Source organism: Schistocerca piceifrons, chromosome 8 (assembly GCF_021461385.2).
Source record: "Schistocerca piceifrons isolate TAMUIC-IGC-003096 chromosome 8, iqSchPice1.1, whole genome shotgun sequence".
NCBI lineage: Eukaryota > Metazoa > Arthropoda > Insecta > Orthoptera > Acrididae > Schistocerca > Schistocerca piceifrons.
Window position 1 is genome coordinate 327,991,740 of NC_060145.1, and position 21,651 is coordinate 328,013,390.

General features: G+C 37.3%; 1 protein-coding gene across 1 annotated transcript in view; it reads left to right on the plus strand.

The window, feature by feature from the left end:
* LOC124711239 overlaps window positions 1-12,786 on the plus strand; it is a 101,348-nt gene extending 88,562 nt beyond the window's left edge. The window contains exon 6 of the mRNA XM_047241199.1: window positions 10,173-12,786. Within this exon, the coding sequence (XP_047097155.1) occupies window positions 10,173-10,212 (40 nt within the window). The 3' untranslated portion in view covers window positions 10,213-12,786. The remainder of the gene's footprint in view (window positions 1-10,172) is intronic.
* Window positions 12,787-21,651: the final 8,865 nt, after the last annotated feature.

Here is a 21,651-nt window from a genome sequence, read left to right on the forward strand (position 1 = left end):
ACGGCTGGGTAACTAAAGACCCGCATGTCTTTCCCTTTTATTATCCTGTGTCACTGGGTTATTGTCACTGCTAATGAATCTATTCTTTGAAGTGAAGTGCTGTAAATTTTATTATGAAATCAACAAAAATTAAATAGCTTTTCACAAATCATTTGTTGTTTAAAAAAACTGACACACATTTACTGTGTGCCTTTACTGGCTACCATCACATAATGAGCACAAATAGTAGTCTTTTGATGTACATTTGTTGCAGGCAGTTTTCTTGCACGTTGAACCTTTACAGATGATTTTTTTTCCCTTCACAGTGAGCCTTGGCGTTTGCTTTTCTTGTGTCTCAGCAATGTCTTCAGATGTGAGTGAGGTACTAGTCTTTGTGACTACTGCGTACTTCTCAGCAAGCTCCTCCTCCAGCTGCAGTATAAAGTCTCTGTGTTTCAACTTTCTCTCACTTAGAGCTTTGTGCAATACCCAGGCATTTTTCCCTGCCAAATACAGCAAATTGTAAAATGTGGGAACAGGCTAATGTCTCGATGATGCTTTGACAGAGTATTTGTGAGCCATTTGATCAACCACGTCCACTTCATATTTAGAGCCATTATAAAATGTAACTGTGTCTGGCTTCTTTTTTAACCCATCCTCAATTTTAACGTAAGGATGCATAGTGCGGAGAATCAGGATATTTTTGTTGCTGTTTTCCTGATAAACTGTCAGTGTGGTATCATTCTTCTTCAACAATTCTGTGCTGTATAACACTTCTTTTGGCTTCTTGATACAGACTGGAATTTCCCTGCGAGATTAATTTATGGTGCCCACTAGATTAGTAGCATTTTCTTTCAAGGTTTCAGAGAGCATCAAGGAGGTGGAAAAAATTGTCACATGTGATATTTCTTCCTCTATTGAGGTAAGGTTGCATCAATTTTTTTTACAACAAAATCTCCAAAATGCTCATTACTCGGCCTAGTTTCATCCTTCCCCAGATAAGTGAAAACAATCACAGTATATTTAGTGCCTTTATGTACTGCCACCCAGTGCTTTTGAAGCCATGAACTATGTGAATCTGCAACAGCACTTTGAAAGAAAAAGCTGTTCATCGATTGTTAAATTTTTGGACCCCGTCTGTAACTACATTGTGCATTCACAATGAGCTCATACCAGTTTTCTGATACCAAAGTGAACTTGTCTTCTTTCAGTCATTATGATCTTGTGGATCTAATTTCAAATCTGAGATAACATTATGTCATGAGCTGTTGCTGACTTCACAAAATTATTTCCCCATTTCATTGACCACAATGTGTCTTGTTCTAGGCTCTGCTCTTCACTCCTATAGCACCACAGATGTGCAGTATAGCTATAAAGGCTTCCAGTTACTCAACCTTCATAGCCCAGTTATCTGAACCCGGTACTCGACGTGATTTGGTCTCAGAGCATTTTACAACATGTTTCAAAAATTTTTCCGTCATCATAAGATGCCAAGCACTGTAGTAGGTCTCATTCATGTTTCATTTTGCTTGTGGAGGTGGTCCTCGATGGTCTTTGAAAACATTCTGTTGTCCATATCTGCCAGCTGATGAACAGTCATACATAACTCTCACTTTCCAGATTGTTCCATCCTGGTGCAGCAATATCGCTTCCGGAAGGAAATTGAAATAGTCCACAACCTTTGTCATTTCGTTGTTCACAACACCCAAGGCTACAAGCTGACTTAGCCCTTTTGGCAGCTTTTCCTATAATAGTAGTAATTAGTATTTTGACAAATATTGGCATTCTTCAATATGTTGTGGAATATTAGGACAAAAAAAAGAACCACCTTCCTAAATGTGACGTAAGATTTGTAAAAATTCAAGAAAGCAACAATGTATAAACATAAGTGTTGCAATTGATATTTGTGCCTATGCAGCACATACGTAAACAATAATTATTATAAAAATGAACACACAAACAAGCATACCTTCCTCATCAGTATTCAGTAGAACTTCCGGAGGAGTAATCATCATCTGATGAAAAATATGGAACTACAGGTGATGGTAATTCTACCTCAGATGCCGACACCTGCGGCTTGTCCTCAGATTCATGATCCGAAATCTCATTTAGCCTATTTATAATGTCCTCTGCTGTTCATAAACATTTGGTCATAATAAATTTGTATGTTGCAATCACTATGTACGCAGTTAGAATGCACTACTAAAACTGTATTTCATAGAACAAAGCACTGGCTGTGTAATACTTGCATACACTGCTGGAAAATGACGACGTCATCAGGCTTTGGGATAAAAGGGGGTTTTGCGATCATTGACCAAACACAATACATATAAGCTTGAAGCTACACAGAAAATGCGATTGTTATAACGGCTGCAGCTGAGGAGTCAGAATTGACCTGCCTGTGGTTCTAGGGGACTCTTCATATTTTTCTTTCAAGGTTTCCCCATGAAATGTGGAATTAAGTATAATTGCTAATTACCTCATTTTCTAAAAAGTCACAGAAATTCAACACTCTAAGCAATAACACAAAAGAGTGAAAACCAAAGAAGTAAGAAGTGGGTCACGAGTGACCCAGCTGCAGCTCTAGTGTTAAACAATTCTCCCATTTTATGTCACATACTACTAATGACTTCACATGCCCAACCAAAGTGTCATATACCAGGATCTAAATATGTTCCTCAAAGTTACCTTGCAAATTTTAATCTTTGCACAGCACAAACATAACACATATTTCTAGTGCTGCATAACACTTTGACATTCCAACATGGCATAGTGAATGTTTCTTTTATGATACTCTGGCTCATATATATTTTTATTTTCACCATGTTGTCTCCTACCGCTGTTATAGTGACAGTGTCATCTTCATTGTCACTTAGGTCCTTTGTGTAAATAAAGGATGAGCATAATGAGGATTTAGTTTTCCAAATGCTCCTTTCTGCAGTGCTCTCATTCCTTGATTTGTACACAATGTATTTTGATGCAGATTTAATGTGTTGCAAAATAGTTTCCTCTGAGAGGGACCTAGGATAATAGTTAGAACTTGTATTTTTCATCGTGAGACGCACACAATTCAACATCTGAATTGCTGTTTAATAAAAATCCCTGACAAGTCGCACTAGTTTCTTTTGATTCATTTTCTTCTGAAGATGGAATTTGCACTTTAAATAGAGTGATCACCTTTGTTTTTGAGTAATCGTCTGTAGCTTCATTAAATTCTTAACTTTCTTAACTTAACTGGCTATGGTTTTTTTTTTTTTTTACAGAACTTATACTAACCGCTTCAGCTCACTTATTTAGAGACTACAGTTCTTCCTCTGCAGATTCAGACTACATTATCCACATTATAGGAGCCATTTCATTATCCACTCACTGTAATTGTTGATCTACTGTCAAAGCATTTAGAACAGAGAAACTCATCACTGGAAACATCTTTAGTTTGAAGCTGAGCCTCAAGTGAGAACTGATGATCCCAATCTGAAGGTTTTTTTTCTCTAGTCTTATGTATCACTCAGTTATCTATTTTCAGTTGGTCAGCACACTTCTTCTCCTGTGACCTCAGTCAGAAAACATTTCAGACCCAATCATTCTTCCCAAGAGAAGCCTAAAACTCAATCAGGAAAATTTTCACAATTTCTTAATGGCAGGGACAGGAGAAAGTAGTTTTATTTCTATGGCCAAATTCGGGGTTTATTTATTGCCAAAGTTGGTGTTGATTTTTTTTGCCAAAGTTGGTGTTGATTTTTTTTTGCCAAAGATGGTACTGATTTTCTTTTTGCCAAAGTCAGAGTTGACGTTTTTTGCCATAGTCAGTGTTGAATTTTTTTTCCTTGCTGAAATTGGTGTTGATTTCTTGCCAAAGTCAGTGTAATTTTTTCCAAATTTGAAGTTTGTGAAATCCAGGGTTGTTTTACCAAATCCACAGTTATTTTTTTCCACATCCAGTGTTATTTCTTTCTACATTCATTATTATTTTTTGCCCCATCCAGTGTTATTTCTTGCCCCACATTTGGTGTTATTTCTTGCCCCACATTTGGTGTTATTTCTTGCCCCACATTTGGTGTTATTTCTTGCCCCACATTTGGTGTTATTTCTTGCCCCACATTTGGTGTTATTTCTTGCCCCACATTTGGTGTTATTTCTTGCCCCACATTTGGTGTTATTTCTTGCCCCACATTTGGTGTTATTTCTTGCCCCACATTTGGTGTTATTTCTTGCCCCACATTTGGTGTTATTTCTTGCCCCACATTTGGTGTTATTTCTTGCCCCACATTTGGTGCTTTTTGTCACATCTGGTATTATTTTTTTGCCACATTTGTTGCTATTTTTTGTGCCACATTCGTTGCCTTCTTTTTTTCTTCTTTTTTTTTTTGCCGCATTCATTGCTGCTTATTGCCACATTTGTTGCCGTTTTTGTGCCGCTTTCATTGCTGCTTATTGCCACATTCGTTGCCGTTTTTGTGTCGCATTTGGCATTCATTGCTGTTTTTGTGCCGCATTCATTGCTTGTTTTTTCCCCTAATTTGGTGTTATTTCTTGCCCAAGTCATTGCTATTTTTTTGCCGTTCTTAGTGGGTTTTTTGTCGAATTTTTGAATTTCTTCATCAAATCTGGTGTTGTTTCTTTTTATTTTCACCATCTTTGGTGTTATGCTTTTCCTCGAACAATCCAGTGTCATTCTTTTAGCCAAAGTCTGTGCTGTTATTTCTGTCAAATTTGGTGCCTTTCTGTCTGTCAAGTTTGGTCCACTTTATTGCCATAGTTTTTGAAAATTTCATGCTTTTTTATTACCAATTTTGGAGCTGCTTTTTTTTGCCAAATTTGGTGTTTTTTGCAATTTTGGAGCTGGTTTTATCTCCACATGAAAGTTCATTACATAAAACATGAATGAAGATTATTCATGAACCTCAGAGTTGCGAAAATTAGAAGTCCGATTTCAGTTTTAACGTTTAATAACTATCAGTTACAAATAGTAACCTGCCATCCTCAGATTTATAACCATTCTAGATTGTAAAATTATGAATTCCATGATCTCTCATAAAATCACTGATTTTGCATTATTTCACTTGAAAATCTCTAATAATGTGTTAGTTTTTGCATTGTCATTTTCCTGTCCTTATTTATTGGTACTGTTGGACAATGAATTTGGAGAACTGCCGTCTTTATTTGCCAGTTGACAACTGGACAGTCAAGACATGTATCTTCTCTTTTATATGCTAGGCCTAACATATAGAAACATCTGGATGATTTCATATTGTTTTAGTAGATTCTGTTACATTCTGAAACAGCCTCAAAAATGTGTTTCAAAATTACAATCATGAAATAATAATAATAATAATAATAATAATAATAAATACACAAAGCAATCACTCATATAAATACATCAGCTACACCACTGCAATTTCATAACCACTTCTACAACCCTTTAGATCACATAACATCAACAGATACGAAGAAAGTAAATTGGAAAAAGAAAACACTACATGGCAAGCACCCATATCATCTAACACAGCCACACATCAATCAAGACGCATCCAACACATAGCTAAGAAAAGGCAATATATACAGTGAGACGGAAGGATTCATGATTGCAATACAGGATCAAACAATAAACACCAGATATTACAGCAAGCATATTATTAAAGATCCCAATACAACAACAGATAAATGCAGACTTTGCAAACAACAAATAGAAACAGTAGATCACATCACAAGTGGATGTACAATACTAGCAAATACAGAATACCCCAGAAGACATGACAATGTAGCAAAAATAATATATCAACAGCTTGCGTTACAACATAAACTTATAAAACAACATGTTCCCACATACAAGTATGCACCACAAAATGTACTTGAGAACAATGAAAACAAATTATACTGGAACAGAAACATTATAACAGATAAAACAACACCACATAACAAACCTGACATCATACTCACCAATAAAAAGAAGAAATTAACACAACTAATCGAAATATCCATACCCAATACAACAAATATACAGAAGAAAACAGGAGAAAAAATTGAAAAATATATCCAACTGGCTGAGGAAGTCAAGGACATGTGGCATCAGGATAAAGTTGACATTATACCAATTATACTATCAACCACAGGAGTTGTACCACACAATATCCACCAGTACATCAATGCAATACAGCTACATCCAAACTTATACATACAACTACAGAAATCTGTAATTATTGACACTTGTTCAATTACCTGAAAGTTCCTAAATGCAATGTAACATATACCGTACAGTTAAAAGGAAGTCACGCTTGATCAAGGTCCGTGTCACCTTCCATTTTTAACCAGACATAACGTCTGAGACAAGAAAGAAATAATAATAATAATAATAATAAAAATTCATTATAATCTTCAGTTATTTAAATTGTTTAAAAACATATTTCTTCCTTTCATATTATTGTAGAGTATTGTTACATTCTACTATTATGTGAAAGTTTCCACATTATTCCAAAGATATTTCATTATTTCTAAAATTTTATGTAAAGATAGTTCATAATAACACTCACGTTATCTAGATTCAGCTTTTACAAAATCTTTGTGGGCTTTCGTCAGGGTGGGCGTCTTTGAAATTCTGTTATGTCGTGAATAGTATCAGTCTCATTGCCTTCCGGCTAAGTGTCGAGATGATGTAGGTGTCTCATAGGTGCACCTGAATTGCAGCCGCCTCTGCATGCCTTCTGCCTGGTGTGAGGGTCGGTGACTCATGGTGGTAAGCAGACTGCCGTTTGACTCTTGGTGCATTCAGTCTTGTCCAGATTCATGAAGCATCAGCTGCTGGACGCATGTTTTTCGTCAAGTCTGTTCTGCAACTGCTGAGACCACGTCCAGCAGTTGATGCTTTACAAATCTGGGCAAAGTCAAATGTGACAAGAGTCTAATGGCAGTCTGCGAGGTCACCAATCCTTGCACCAGAGGAGAGTGGTGGAGACAGGTGATGGCTGCTCAGATATGTATATATGGAATGCCTGCATAATCTCTAAACTTACAAGGGAATGAGAGTTATGCTCATAGAAATATTGCGTAACTTTGGTGCAACCATGTGGATGGAAGTGCAAAAAGATTTACTCAGCAATGTTGTTGTTTTTGTTATGGTCTTCAGTCCAGAAGCTGGCTTGATGCAGCTCTCCATGCTACTCTATCCTGTGCAAGCTTCTTCATCTCCCAGTACCTACTGCAACCTACATCTTCTGAATCTGTTTAGTGTATTCATCTCTTGGTCACCCTCTACGATTTTTACCCTCCACGCTGCCCTGCAATACTAAATTGGTGATCCCTTGATGCCTCAGAATATGTCCTAACAAGCGATCCCTTCTTCCAGTCAAGTTGTGCCACAAATTCCTCTTCTCCCCAATTCTGTTCAATACCTCCTCATTAGTTATGTGATCTACCCATCTAATCTTCAGCATTCTTCTGTAACATCACCTTTTGAAAGCTTCAATTCTCTTCTTGTCTATACTGTTTATCATCCACTTTTCACTTTCATACATGGCTACACTCCATACAAATACTTTCAGAAACAACTTCCTGACACTTAAATCAATACTCAATGTCAACAAATTTCTCTTCTTTGGAAATGCTTTCCTTGCCATTGCCAGTCTACATTTTATATCCTCTCTACTTCGACCATCATCAGTTATTTTGCTCCCCAAATAGCAAAACTCCTTTACTATTTTAAGTGTCTCATTTCCTAATCTAATTCCCTCATCATCACCCGATTTAATTTGACTACATTCCATTATTCTCATTTTGCTTTTGTTGATGTTCGTTTTATACCCTCCTTTCAAGACACTATCCATTCCCTTCAACTGCTCTTCCAAGTCCTTTGCTGTCTCTGACAGAATTACAATGTCAATGGCGAACCTCAAAGTTTTTATTTCTTCTCCATGGATTTTAATTCCTACTCCAAATTTTTCTTTTGTTTCCATTACTGCTTGCTCTTTATACAGATTGAATAAAATTGGGGATAGGCTACAACCCTGTCTCACTCCCTTCCCAACGGCTGCTTTCCTTTCATACCCCTCGACTCTTATAACTGCCATCTGGTTTCTGTACAAATTGTAAATAGCCTTTCGCTCCCTGTATTTGACCCCTGTCACCCTCAGAATTTGAAAGAGAGTATTCCAGTCAACATTGTCAAAAGCTTTCTCTAGTCTACAAATGCTAGAAATGTAGGTTTGCCTTTCCTTAATCTATTTTCTAAGATAAGTCGTAGGATCAGTATTGTCTCACATGTTCCAACATTTCTACGGAATCCAAACTGATCTTCCCTGAGGTCGGCTTCTACCAGTTTTTCCATTCATCTGTAAAGAATTCGTGTTAGTATTTTGCAGCCGAGGCTTATTAAACTGATAGTTCGGTAATTTTCACATCTGTCAACACCTGCTTTCTTTGGGATTGGAATTATTATATTCTTCTTGAAGTCTGACGGTATTTCGCCTGTCTCATACATCTTGCTCACCAGATGGAAGAGTTTTGTCTTAGCTGGCTCTCCCAAGGCTATCGTATGTGCCTTTAATGTCTACATTCACATTGGTCCAGAGCCATTTAAAAATAGTTTAATCCCAGAGCCAGTGTGACTTGTTCTACTTTTCAGGCAGTGCAGCTTCTTTAAAAATTTTCAAAATTTATGGGATTGGTGTGACAAAATTATGAAACAACTGCAGCAAGAAATTAGACAAAAAAGTTAAGATGAACATTGTTACTCAAATTTAATACATTGAAAATTAGAAGTTATTCTTTTAAGATGATGTAGTAATACTGTTTGGTACTGATAAACAGTAACAAGTTAGGACTGTCATTTTCTTGCAAAAAAGTGGAAAGTATAGCAAAAGAAATTCAGACATTTCACCAAATTTTAATCAGTAAACTGTTTCACATAAGTTAAAAAGGAACATAATATCTGGACCATATCCAAAGACAGAGCATTCTAAAATTTCCCCATAAATTGCAGGTGAAGAACAGCAAATGAGGTGTCATTTTTGGCAGGCTTTATCTCATGCTGTATTGTTTTGTGATAAAACAAAAAAATGTTTTTTCCTTGTCCTGATTTTTAACAGTGTTAAATTCAATAACACCTGGGACTATGAAGATAGCACCCCAGCCTGAATTGATAAGGACCACATTTAACCCCACACAGTTTAAAAACAGAAAAATTCTAGTAATAATAGATTAGTGCACTGAGCAGATGTTAATTAATTAATGTTAAGCATGCATTTAGGTGTACTTTACAAGATTCGTAGCATGAAACATACAACAAGAGGCAGTAAATGTTAGGAGGCATTGTTTTAAAGTAAGTACTGTTTTGAAATTCCACTGCTGCAGCACCACATTGGCATTTGGCATGTGCGCACTGTGTACCACACACTGTTGGCTAGCCACAGGTGCTGGTGCAGAGTCATTCAGTGTGTTTACATTTGTGAGTATTTGAAATACCTCCTCCAATTGCGAATCCCACCGACTTTCAAATTTGTGCTGTGGTTTGCTTTCTTAGTGTTAAAGGCATGATAGCAGAAGAAATTCGTCGTCAGATCAGTGAAATGTATGGAAAAAACATTGCCCATCATTTTTCCAAAAAAAATGAGAAATGTCAAGATGTGTGGTTTTTGAAATTATTACGGTACTTGCTGCAGTGGTTGACTAACCAGGCTGCAGGTTTCTTAGAAGATAGTATTCAAAAGCCGGTTGTATGATCTGATAAGTGCCTTAGTATTTTTGGGCATTATGTAGAAAAGTAGAATAAAGGACAGACTTTCATGTAAAACTAAAATTGCTAAGTGAAGTCTTCATGTTTTATTTTTATTTCAGAGTGATACTTAAAAAGCAAGCACACCCTGTATATCAATATGCAGTGAATGCCATTTTCATAAGTTGGCTCCAAATAAATGAGTGTGTGTCGTAACCCAACACAGTTGGTACAGAGCACGCGCACTTGTACGTGCGTGACCCCCCCCCCCCCCCTCCCCCCTCCTCCCTTCCCCGCCCCACACACACACCTGACTGAAGGAGTTCCAGTTATCAGACTAGACTCTCACTGCCATTTAAGCATTTTGGTTTTTAGTGGTATTATTGATAATTTGGTAACTAATTTAATTAAATATATGAGGAAGAGAGGAATTTACTGTACAAGAAAGTAATCTTTGATTTCTTCTTTTCTATCATTCTTATTTCAGGGAACTGATTCCTGATGATAACTCTGAAATGGAACTTTGATGGGTGATATGAAGTATGTCAGGATACTGGCAAAATGAGGGTGTTTGTGGATGTTATTTAAAGTGTGTCATTAGTCCATCAAGACATAAGCACAACATTAAATGTGTTTTTATATACATTTTTAGAAATAATGTGATCATCAAAATCCACTTATCATAATGTGACGTGTGAAATATATGTCCATAACTTAAGTCGTAAGAGTGAAGTTTGATTGTGTGACAATATCATTATGAAATTAAATGATTGAATCTGTATGAAAGCACACATATGTATAGGGCATCGTACTGCAGCATTAAAAATGTATTGCACTTTTTGTTGTTTTCATTTGAAAGTTTGGAATTAATTTTTCTTGTTTATTGCTTTTCTTTGTTTTAACACCTTAATAAATGATATTTTCTGGAACAAAAGGCAAACTTAAGTACTTATATTTGCATCATATATGTAGCCTTTTATTTTGTGTTAAATTGATGAAAATAATAGGTAATAGAACAATCTGTAACTCATACAGAACATTTAGTATTGTTTGTATTGCACTTTAGGAATTGTAATATATCCTGTATGGTTTTTCATTGTAGAAATTTATAATTCTCCAACATTCAGACTTAACTCACTTTACTGCATGCAAAGTGTCCCTCCAAAACTTAAGATAATTATTTAGTTTTGGTATAGCTGTTTGTACTGAACCCAAGATGCTATTTGCTGATAAAAGAATGTACAGGGGGGTTGAATCTGAATCTATAACTGTGACTGTCAGCTATTTGTTTACTGGTGTATTTTATTGTTACCATTATCCTCCATTAAAATGTCATGAATGCTTTTGAAGAAACTGATGCTACTGGGGAAAAATGGGGAATATTAAAGTATTGCTCTTTAGCAAGAAACTTCAAGCTTATGATTGGTTATGTTGTTCATAGTTACGGTTAGTTCCTTGCCAGGCAGTCATCTTTAATTTGCTAAGAAGAGTTATACAAACATTTTCAAATCACATTGGGAAAACTTTCTTTGCTGCTCTGTGAACATATTTTGTGTACTGTTGTCTTTCATGTAATAACCGACTGTTCTTTTGTTCTAAGAATCTTTTGTGTTAAATTTATTTATTTGTGTGCTTTCTCTCTGCTGTTGGAGACTGTTTATGTGTGTACTACCTGTGTATTGATGGAGGATACGTATTGTTGATATGGAGGGAAAGTTTCTGACACTAAGAAAGGTTTCTTGCATTACTAATTAATACCTGTTATACATTAATTGTTATGACGTGTGTGTTTGGGGTTCAAAACAATGGAGTGAAATGACTTAGAAGTAGAATAGAAATTAATGTAAGATAATTTTTCTGGGTGAAGCACCTGTATTCTGTGCTCACAGAGACTAATTCATGAGTGTGTATTTTGTTCGGCATTTGCTGCTAATAATATGTAGGTATGAGTGGTTTATTTCTGTGTAGTGCTTCAATAATTATGAACTTTAAAACTATTTGTAGAGCAGTGCAATTAGTTAATGATAGTGACAAAGTGGGAGTATGACAGTGCTCTATAGTATTCTCAGTATTTTGTTATGTGTAAAACAAAGCTTGTTTCAGTTAAGGTAGGCTGAATGCTTCAGGATTTGCAAATCTAATCGCTCCCATTTATTCTCAGAATAATTTTTCTATCTTCTTTGACTTACTTATTTCACTCTTTACATTCATGTCGGATTAATATATACACAAGTGTAGTGCTTGCAACACACGGTGTTTTGGACAGCAGAAAACTTTAGCTCTTGATGGTATAATCATGTTTACTGCAGGTATCCTAGATGTTAGAGCCAAGCATATACAAATCACTTTCCTCTGTTCCTTGGGAATGTCTTCCAAGTTGGTTGAAGTCAGTTTCTCTCTCTCTCTCTCTCTCTCTCTCTCTCTCTCTCTCTCTCTCTCTCTCTCTCCCCCTCCCCCCACACACAACAATAATCTTTTGTTGTTGGTGAGAACATGCATTTATATGCTTTCACCATTGTTTCTTGATTTATATCTGCTAAATTTGGTTGTGTAAGAAGCATCAGAGATTCTCCTCTGTACTTTGCCATTCATGAATTGCTTTAATCAAAGAATGATGACCCAGTATGCAAGTCCTTATGACGGGTTAACATAGTGCATTTTTAATTAACTTCTTATGGTTGGGGTTCATAGTTATCTAAAATATTGTAAATGACAGCATAGTCACCCTCGAATGTAAAAGTTATTTGTTTGTAAATAAATAATGCATTTCCATATTAATGCCGAGGAACTGATGATAGACCGCTACGTATTGTTACTGTGTTCCTACTGGTTCATTTTTCATAAACAAAATATGTGACAGAGTGCTAATGTAAATGGCTTTTAATGAGATTTCAAGGAAAAACACATTCATATAGGTTGTTATTCTGTCAACCTCCTGGTATCTGCTTCGATAATAGGCAACAGACACCCACATGTGAACAGGAGTTTCGTCTGTAACAAATCTACAGATAAATTTCTAACACTTCTCTTCTCTCCTCTTCTCTTCTTCCTTCTTTCTCCTCCTTTCTCTCTCTCTCTCTCTCTCTCTCTCTCTCTCTCTCTCTCTCTCTCTCTCTCTCTCTCTCTCTTGTCTGATAATATGAATTTTAACAGGAATATTGTAGTCAATTTTTGAAAAAGAGAAATGTAACGGATTTTTGTGGGAAGTGTCACCCAGAAATGTTACATGATACCGTGTAATGTAGTGTAGCATTCTGTGTACAAGAATATCATTTATGGAGTTTCCATTATTTTCTTCATAATTTAGTTTCGTGGGTTGTGTTCTATGAATTTTTCTTCAAGAAACTTTGTGAACAAAATTGTCTATTTCATGTCATACTGCTAGGAAATTTGTCTAGTACATGACTATAAATAAATGAATTATTTTATTTGTATGAACAGTTGTAGAAACCTTGTTGGCTTCTTAGCCACAGGTATCTTTACTAATAAAGGAGTTTTTATACACCTAACTGTAAATGTGTTATAGTTAAATTATTATTTAAGCTTTATGTCCCGTATTTCCTCAGATATATGTCTGATATATTGGCCACAATGGTAAAAACAGAAAATCTGCTCAGACATTGTTTATTATTATTATTATTATTATTATTATTATTATTATTATTTATTTCATTTCAAGAGTGACCATTCACAGATGGACTGTCAAGATAGAAAAATGATTTTGGTATACTATACATGTGTTCTACCATACAGTGTATGGTGGTCTGCATAATTAACTACACTCCAGGGATGTACCTAGTGTGATGTTCTATATATTGAAAAATTCACTTTACATTCAGTACAATAATATGTAACGAACTTTTTGTATGAAATATAGACAAGCTTCTCCACACATAAACTTTGACATGTGCCAGGTTAATATTTGTGGGTTGCATAATAAATAGATGTCCCTTAGTACCACAGTGAGGTAGAGACAGTACAGTGTTCAGTTGTCAGCCACGTGAACATTTCTGATATGTATACTGCATGCGAAAAAACACTGTAGTGTCGTTTTAGCTACTAAAGACCAGGAAATTAAAAAAAAGAAGGGAAACAAATATATTTATTGGGAAAATCACAATAACTAGGTCAAGAATAATATTATATTACCCTTGATGCAAGAAACAGTCAATGAAAAAAAGTTGTCTAAACACTTCATGTGTTCGAACAATAAATTTTATTCCTAAAACTGTAGACTTCTCATTTAGGTTAACACACAACAAAATTGTATAGCAATTTACGTTATGGTTCTTGTGTCTCTGGTCTTCCTAAAAGTAAACAAGATTATTGCTGTGACAGTAAAGTAGTTCATGTTTTTGAAGAACAGTACTATATACACTCCTGGAAATGGAAAAAAGAACACATTGACACCGGTGTGTCAGACCCACCATACTTGCTCCGGACACTGCGAGAGGGCTGTACAAGCAATGATCACACGCACGGCACAGCGGACACACCAGGAACCGCGGTGTTGGCCGTCGAATGGCGCTAGCTGCGCAGCATTTGTGCACCGCCGCCGTCAGTGTCAGCCAGTTTGCCGTGGCATACGGAGCTCCATCGCAGTCTTTAACACTGGTAGCATGCCGCGACAGCGTGGACGTGAACCGTATGTGCAGTTGACGGACTTTGAGCGAGGGCGTATAGTGGGCATGCGGGAGGCCGGGTGGACGTACCGCCGAATTGCTCAACACGTGGGGCGTGAGGTCTCCACAGTACATCGATGTTGTCACCAGTGGTCGGCGGAAGGTGCACGTGCCCGTCGACCTGGGACTGGACCGCAGCGACGCACGGATGCACGCCAAGACCGTAGGATCCTACGCAGTGCCGTAGGGGACCGCAAAGCCACTTCCCAGCAAATTAGGGACACTGTTGCTCCTGGGGTATCGGCGAGGACCATTGGCAACCGTCTCCATGAAGCTGGGCTACGGTCCCGCACACCGTTAGGCCGTCTTCCGCTCACGCCCCAACATCGTGCAGCCCGCCTCCAGTGGTGTCGCGACAGGCGTGAATGGAGGGACGAATGGAGACGTGTCGTCTTCAGCGATGAAAGTCGCTTCTGCCTTGGTGCCAATGATGGTCGTATGCGTGTTTGGCGCCGTGCAGGTGAGCGCCACAATCAGGACTGCATACGAGCGAGGCACACAGGGCCAACACCCGGCATCATGGTGTGGGGAGCGATCTCCTACACTGGCCGTACACCACTGGTGATCATCGAGGGGACACTGAATAGTGCACGGTACATCCAAACCGTCATCGAACCCATCGTTCTACCATTCCTAGACCGGCAAGGGAACTTGCTGTTCCAACAGGACAATGCACGTCCGCATGTATCCCGTGCCACCCAACGTTCTCTAGAAGGTGTAAGTCAACTACCCTGGCCAGCAAGATCTCCGGATCTGTCCCCCATTGTGCATGTCTGGGACTGGATGAAGCATCGTCTCACGCGGTCTGCACGTCCAGCACGAACGCTGGTCCAACTGAGGCGCCAGGTGGAAATGGCATGGCAAGCCGTTCCACAGGACTACATCCAGCATCTCTACGATCGTCTCCATGGGAGAATAGCAGCCTGCATTGCTGCGAAAGGTGGATATACACTGTACTAGTGCCGACATTGTGCATGCTCTGTTGCCTGTGTCTATGTGCCTGTGGTTCTGTCAGTGTGATCATGTGATGTATCTGACCCCAGGAATGTGTCAATAATGTTTCCCCTTCCTGGGACAATGAATTCACGGTGTTCTTATTTCAATTTCCAGGAGTGTATAAATGTAAGGGAAAAATACAAATATAACAAACTAGTTTGAAGCCCTAATCAAGAAATGTTACAGTGTGATTAAAATAGCATTATCATAATAGAGGTACAGGGTCAATGTCAGTGAATAATGTTCCCGTAAGATGTGTTTATGGGATTGATTAGAAGTTGTGTGGTGCTCATTGCTGGAAAATGTAACAGGGTTGCTAGATAAATAATTCTTTGTCTTACCACCATCGTGTGTGTGCTGATGGTGGTCATTACTGTACATGTCATGCAAATGTTGATATCCAGTATTGTATTTGTGTGTTCAAAGGTTAAGAGCAGCTTTAGGATGTCCAATCACTAGCACACTGTAAATTTGTTGGAGTAACAAATTAACATTCTTCAACTGACACAATGCTTATGAAATTTAAGCACTATTAGGTCCCCTCTTATACAAGCAATTTCTTAGAGCATCTGCGGATACCAAAATTGTTATGCCCCCTGTAACTGTAACCAGTGTCAAAGTGTAAGGGGCTCAAAAATATTTTCTTGATATTTGTAATGTAGAGCAACATCATCTTGTTGTCTTCAATATTTTCATTTGTATTTGCTTTCCTCAAGCTCCCCGATCTCTCTCAACAGATTGTGCCACAATATTGTTACAGTTTGTTTTGTAACCTTTCATCTTAATTAACTTCTGTCAGTGTAAATTATTTTTTTACGTGGTTCTTTGTTCTTTGGTTGAGTTTGTGTGGATTTTTGAAATAGTGTTGAAGAGCACAGTGGCTTTATTTCCTTGCCTGTGTTTGTACTACATTACATACAGGCAAATAAGTTTTATTGGCAGCCACAGTCTCCGAAAGAGTCACGGTCTCCAACATGTTGTTGTTGTTGTTGTTGTTGTTGTTGTGGTCTTCAGTCCTGAGACTGGTTTGATGCAGCTCTCCATGCTACTCTATCCTGTGCAAGCTTCTTCATCTCCCAGTACCTACTGCAACCTACATTCTTCTGAATCTGCTTAGTGTATTCATCTCTTGGTCTCCCTCTACGATTATTACCCTCCACGGTGCCCTGCAATGCTAAATATTGTGATCCCTCGATGCCTCAAAACATGTCCTACCAACCGATCCCTTCTTCTAGTCAAGTTGTGCCACAAACTCCTCTTTTCCCCAATCCTACTCAATGCCTCCTCATTAGTTATGTGATCTACCCACCTTATCTTCAACATTCTTCTGTAGCACCACATTTCGAAAGCTTCTATTCTCTTCTTGTCCAAACTAGTTATCGTCCATGTTTCACTTCCATACATGGCTACACTCCATACAAATACTTTCAGAAACGACTTCCTGACACTTAAATCTATACTCGATGTTAACAAGTTTCTCTTCTTGATTAACGCTTTCCTTGCCATTGCCTGTCTACATTTTATATCCTCTCTGCTCATCATCGGTTATTTTACTCCCTAAATAGCAAAACTCCTTTACTACTTTAAGTGTCTCATTTCCTAATCTAATTCCCTCAGCATCACCCGACTTAATTTGACTACATTCCATTATCCTCGTTTTGCTTTTGTTGATATTCATCTTATATCCTCCTTTCAAGACACTGTCCATTCCGTTCAACTGCTCTTCCAAGTCCTTTGCTGTCTCTGACAGAATTACAATGTCATCGGCGAACCTCAAAGTTTTTACTTCTTCTCCATGAATTTTAATACCTACTCCGAATTTTTCTTTTGTTTCCATTACTGCTTGCTCAATATACAGATTGAATAACATCGGGGAAAGGCTACAACCCCGTCTCACTCCTTTCCCAACCACTGCTTCCCTTTCATGCCCCTCGACTCTTGTAACTGCCATGTGGTTTCTGTACAAACTGTAAATAGCCTTTCGTTCCCTGTATTTTACCCCTGCCACCTTTAGAATTTGAAAGAGAGTATTCCAGTTAACATTGTCAAAAGCTTTCTCTAAGTCTACAAATGCTAGAAACGTAGGTTTGCCTTTTCTTAATCTTTCTTCTAAGATAAGTCGTAAGGTCAGTATTGCCTCACGTGTTTCAACATTTCTACGGAATCCAAACTGATCTTCCCCGTGTTCGCCTTCTACCAGTTTTTCCATTCGTCTGTAAAGAATTCGTGTTAGTATTTTGCAGCTGTGACGTATTAAACTGATAGTTCGGTAATTTTCACATCTGTCAACACCTGCTTTCTTTGGGATTGGAATTATTATATTCTTCTTGAAGTCTGAGGGTATTTTGCCTGTCTCATACATCGTGCTCACCAGATGGTAGAGTTTTGTCATGACTGGCTCTCCCGAGGCCATCAGTAGTTCTAATGGAATGTTGTCCCAACAACATGACCAATTCAAAATAATCGAACAATGAAGCATTCATTTTAACAATTGTCAGAATCTCAAAAAGTCTAATTACATTTTTTGACATGCCAAATCAAACCACTACTGAAACATGTTTCCATCCAGTTCTTTATAATAATTGGCAGTTGACTTTCTTTGAAACAGTACCACACAATTTTCAGTGGTTCCTGCCACCACACTTGCAGACATAACTGATCTGCTGCCTTTTTTGAAGAGTGAATTGCATGGATGACTGTACCATCTGTGCTTTTATTTAAAATATGACCTGTCTTTTCCTTCATTGGATATGATACGAAATATTTTCAAAATTCACTTGTGGTATTTCTATCAGAAAATTATGTGATTCAGTTGCAGCATTACCTCACAGCACTTTTTGTTCTTGAATTATAAAAATTCACTAGAATTTTCACCAGTCATACTCTGGTTATGAAAATATCTGCCTGTAGGTTAGCCTTTACAGTATTGACAACAGACTGCACTTTTTTCCTCCTCCTAATAATAATAATAATAATAATAATAATAATAATAAACCCCATGGAGGCCCGGGAAAAGAATAGGCCTCCGGTATGTTCTGCCAGTCGACAAGAACAAACCACTAATAGGGCTAACCCCCCTTTTAGTGTGATTAGTTGGTTCAGGACAGAACTAAAGAAGCCTCGGACAAGCACCGTCATGGTCGGGGATGACGCTTGAACCCTATGCCCGTCCACAATGGTAACGACACTGCTAGTCAACTGGAAAATGATTTAAATCAAAATAGAGGTGTTTTGCAGGATATGCTTCCTGCAACCACCCTAGAAGGAAAACAAAGACAGAGGATGAGATGGTCAGATGAAGTTAATCGACACCTCATGTTCTGTTATTACCAAGTAAAAAACCTAGGAAGCAACACAACTGGATACAGATCACAAGTATACACAACATTTATTACCAGATACCCAGAATTAAAATTTTTAACAGAACAACGACTAGCTGATCAGATCCGTGTTACAATAAAAAATAACAGGATACCCCAGTCAGAATTTGATAACATCAAACAACAAGTACAACAAATACTGGAAGAAAATAATGTGCAATCAGAAGAAGAAGAAAATACAGTAATGGACTCAAACATCCCAGAGCAAACAAACAAAGAACAACATGCATCAATTAAACAATCAGAGGAAAACGAAATCTTAAGACAGCCACCAGAACAAGCACAAATAGAACACGAAGTGACACACATGTTGGATATAGAAGAAAAATTTCAGCTGACATATATAGAATACAAAGACACAAATACAGACATTAGACCATTCTTGCATAGACTGCCAGATAACCCACAAGTCGAAACAACAATAAAAACTATCAACACAATCATACACAACAAAATAAATGAAAACACAACTATGGAGGAGTTACAACTACTGGTTTATGTAGGAGCACTCACTACACTAAATATACACACTAGGCAGAGATCAGAACCAACCAACACACAGAAGAAACCCACAAAACTAGCATGGCAACACAGGCTACAGATCAGAATAGAAAAACTGAGAAAAGACATCGGACAGCTAACACAATTTATAAGAAATGAAATGTCAGAAAAAAAACGAAAAAGGTTAGGTAAAATCTCACAACAAGAAGCGATAGAGCAATTATATGAAAAGAAGCAGAAATTACAAGCATTGCCCAAACGACTTAGAAGATACAAAAAAAGTGAAAATAGAAGGAAACAGAACCAAAGATTCAACACAAACCAAAAGAAATTTTACCAGACAATAGATAACATACACATTAAAATAGACAATCCACCAAACATAACAGACATGGAACACTTCTGGAGCAACATATGGTCAAACCCGGTACAACATAACAGGCATGCACGGTGGATACAAACAGAAACAGACACATACAAGATGATACCACAAATGCCTGAAGTGATAATTTTGCAACATGAAGTCACCCAAGCAATTAAGTCTACTCACAATTGGAAAGCCCCAGGAAAAGATAAAATAGCAAACTTCTGGCTAAAGAAGTTCACCTCAACACATTCACATCTAACTAAATTATTTAACAGTTACATTGCAGACCCATACACATTCCCTGATACACTTACACATGGAATAACTTATCTGAAACCTAAAGATCAAGCAGACACAGCAAACCCAGCTAAATATCACCCCATAAATGCCTACCAACAATATACAAAATATTAACTTCAGTCATTACACAGAAATTAATGACACATACAACACAGAACAAAATTATAAATGAAGAACAAAAAGGCTGTTGCAAAGGAGCACGAGGATGTGAAGAGCAACTGATAATAGATGCAGAGGTGACACATCAAGCTAAAACTAAAGGTCTCTACACTACGCATACATTGATTGCCAAAAAGCTTTTGATAGTGTACCCCACTCATGGTTACTACAAATATTGGAAATATACAAAGTAGATCCTAAATTGATACAGTTCCTAAACATAGTAATGAAAAATTGGAAAACCACACTTAATATCCAAACAAATTCAAATAATATCACATCACAGCCAATACAGATTAAGTGTGGAATATACCAAGGAGACTCATTAAGTTCTTTCTGGTTCTGCCTTGCTCTGAACCCACTAGCCAACATGCTAAATAATACAAATTATGGATACAATATTACTGGAACGTACCCACACAAAATCACACATTTGCTATACATGGATGATCTTAAACTACTGGCAGCAACAAATCAACAACTCAACCAATTACTAAAGATTACAGAAGTTTTCAGCAATTATATAAATATGGCTTTTGGAACAGACAAATGTAAGAAAAATAGCATAGTCAAGGGAAAACACTCTAAACAAGAAGATTGCATATTGGATAACCATAGGAATAGATAATACAAATATTAAAGAAGAACTAAAAGAAAAATATAGACAAAGACTAACAAAAATACTGAAAACAGAATTTACAGCAAGAAATAAGACAAAAGCTATAAATACTTATGCTATACCAATACTGACCTACTCATTTGGAGTAGTGAAATGGAGTAACACAGACCTAGAAGCACTCAATACACTTACAAGATCACAATGCCACAAATATAGAATACATCACATACATTCAGCAACAGAAAGATTCACATTAAGCAGGAAGGAAGGAGGAAGGGGATTTATCGACATAAAAAACCTACATTATGGACAGGTAGACAATTTAAGGAAATTCTTTCTAGAACGAGTAGAAACTAGCAAAATACACAAAGCAATCACTCATATAAATACATCGGCTACAGCACTGCAATTTCATAACCACGTCTACAACCCTTTAGATCACATAACATCAACAGATACGAAGAAAGTAAATTGGAAAAAGAAAACACTACATGGCAAGCACCCATATCATCTAACACAGCCACACATTGATCAAGACGCATCCAACACATGGCTAAGAAAAGGCAATATATACAGTGAGACGGAAGGATTCATGATTGCAGTACAGGATCAAACAATAAACACCAGATATTACAGCAAGCATATTATTAAAGATCCTAATACTACAACAAATAAATGCAGACTTTGCAAACAACAAATAGAAACAGTAGATCACATCACAAGCGGATGTACAATACTAGCAAATACAGAATACCCCAGAAGACATGACAATGTAGCAAAAATAATATATCAACAGCTTGCGTTACAACATAAACTTATAAAACAACATGTTCCCACATACAAGTATGCACCACAAAATGTACTTGAGAACAATGAAAACAAATTATACTGGAACAGAAACATTATAACAGATAAAACAACACCACATAACAAACCGGACATCATACTCACCAATAAAAAGA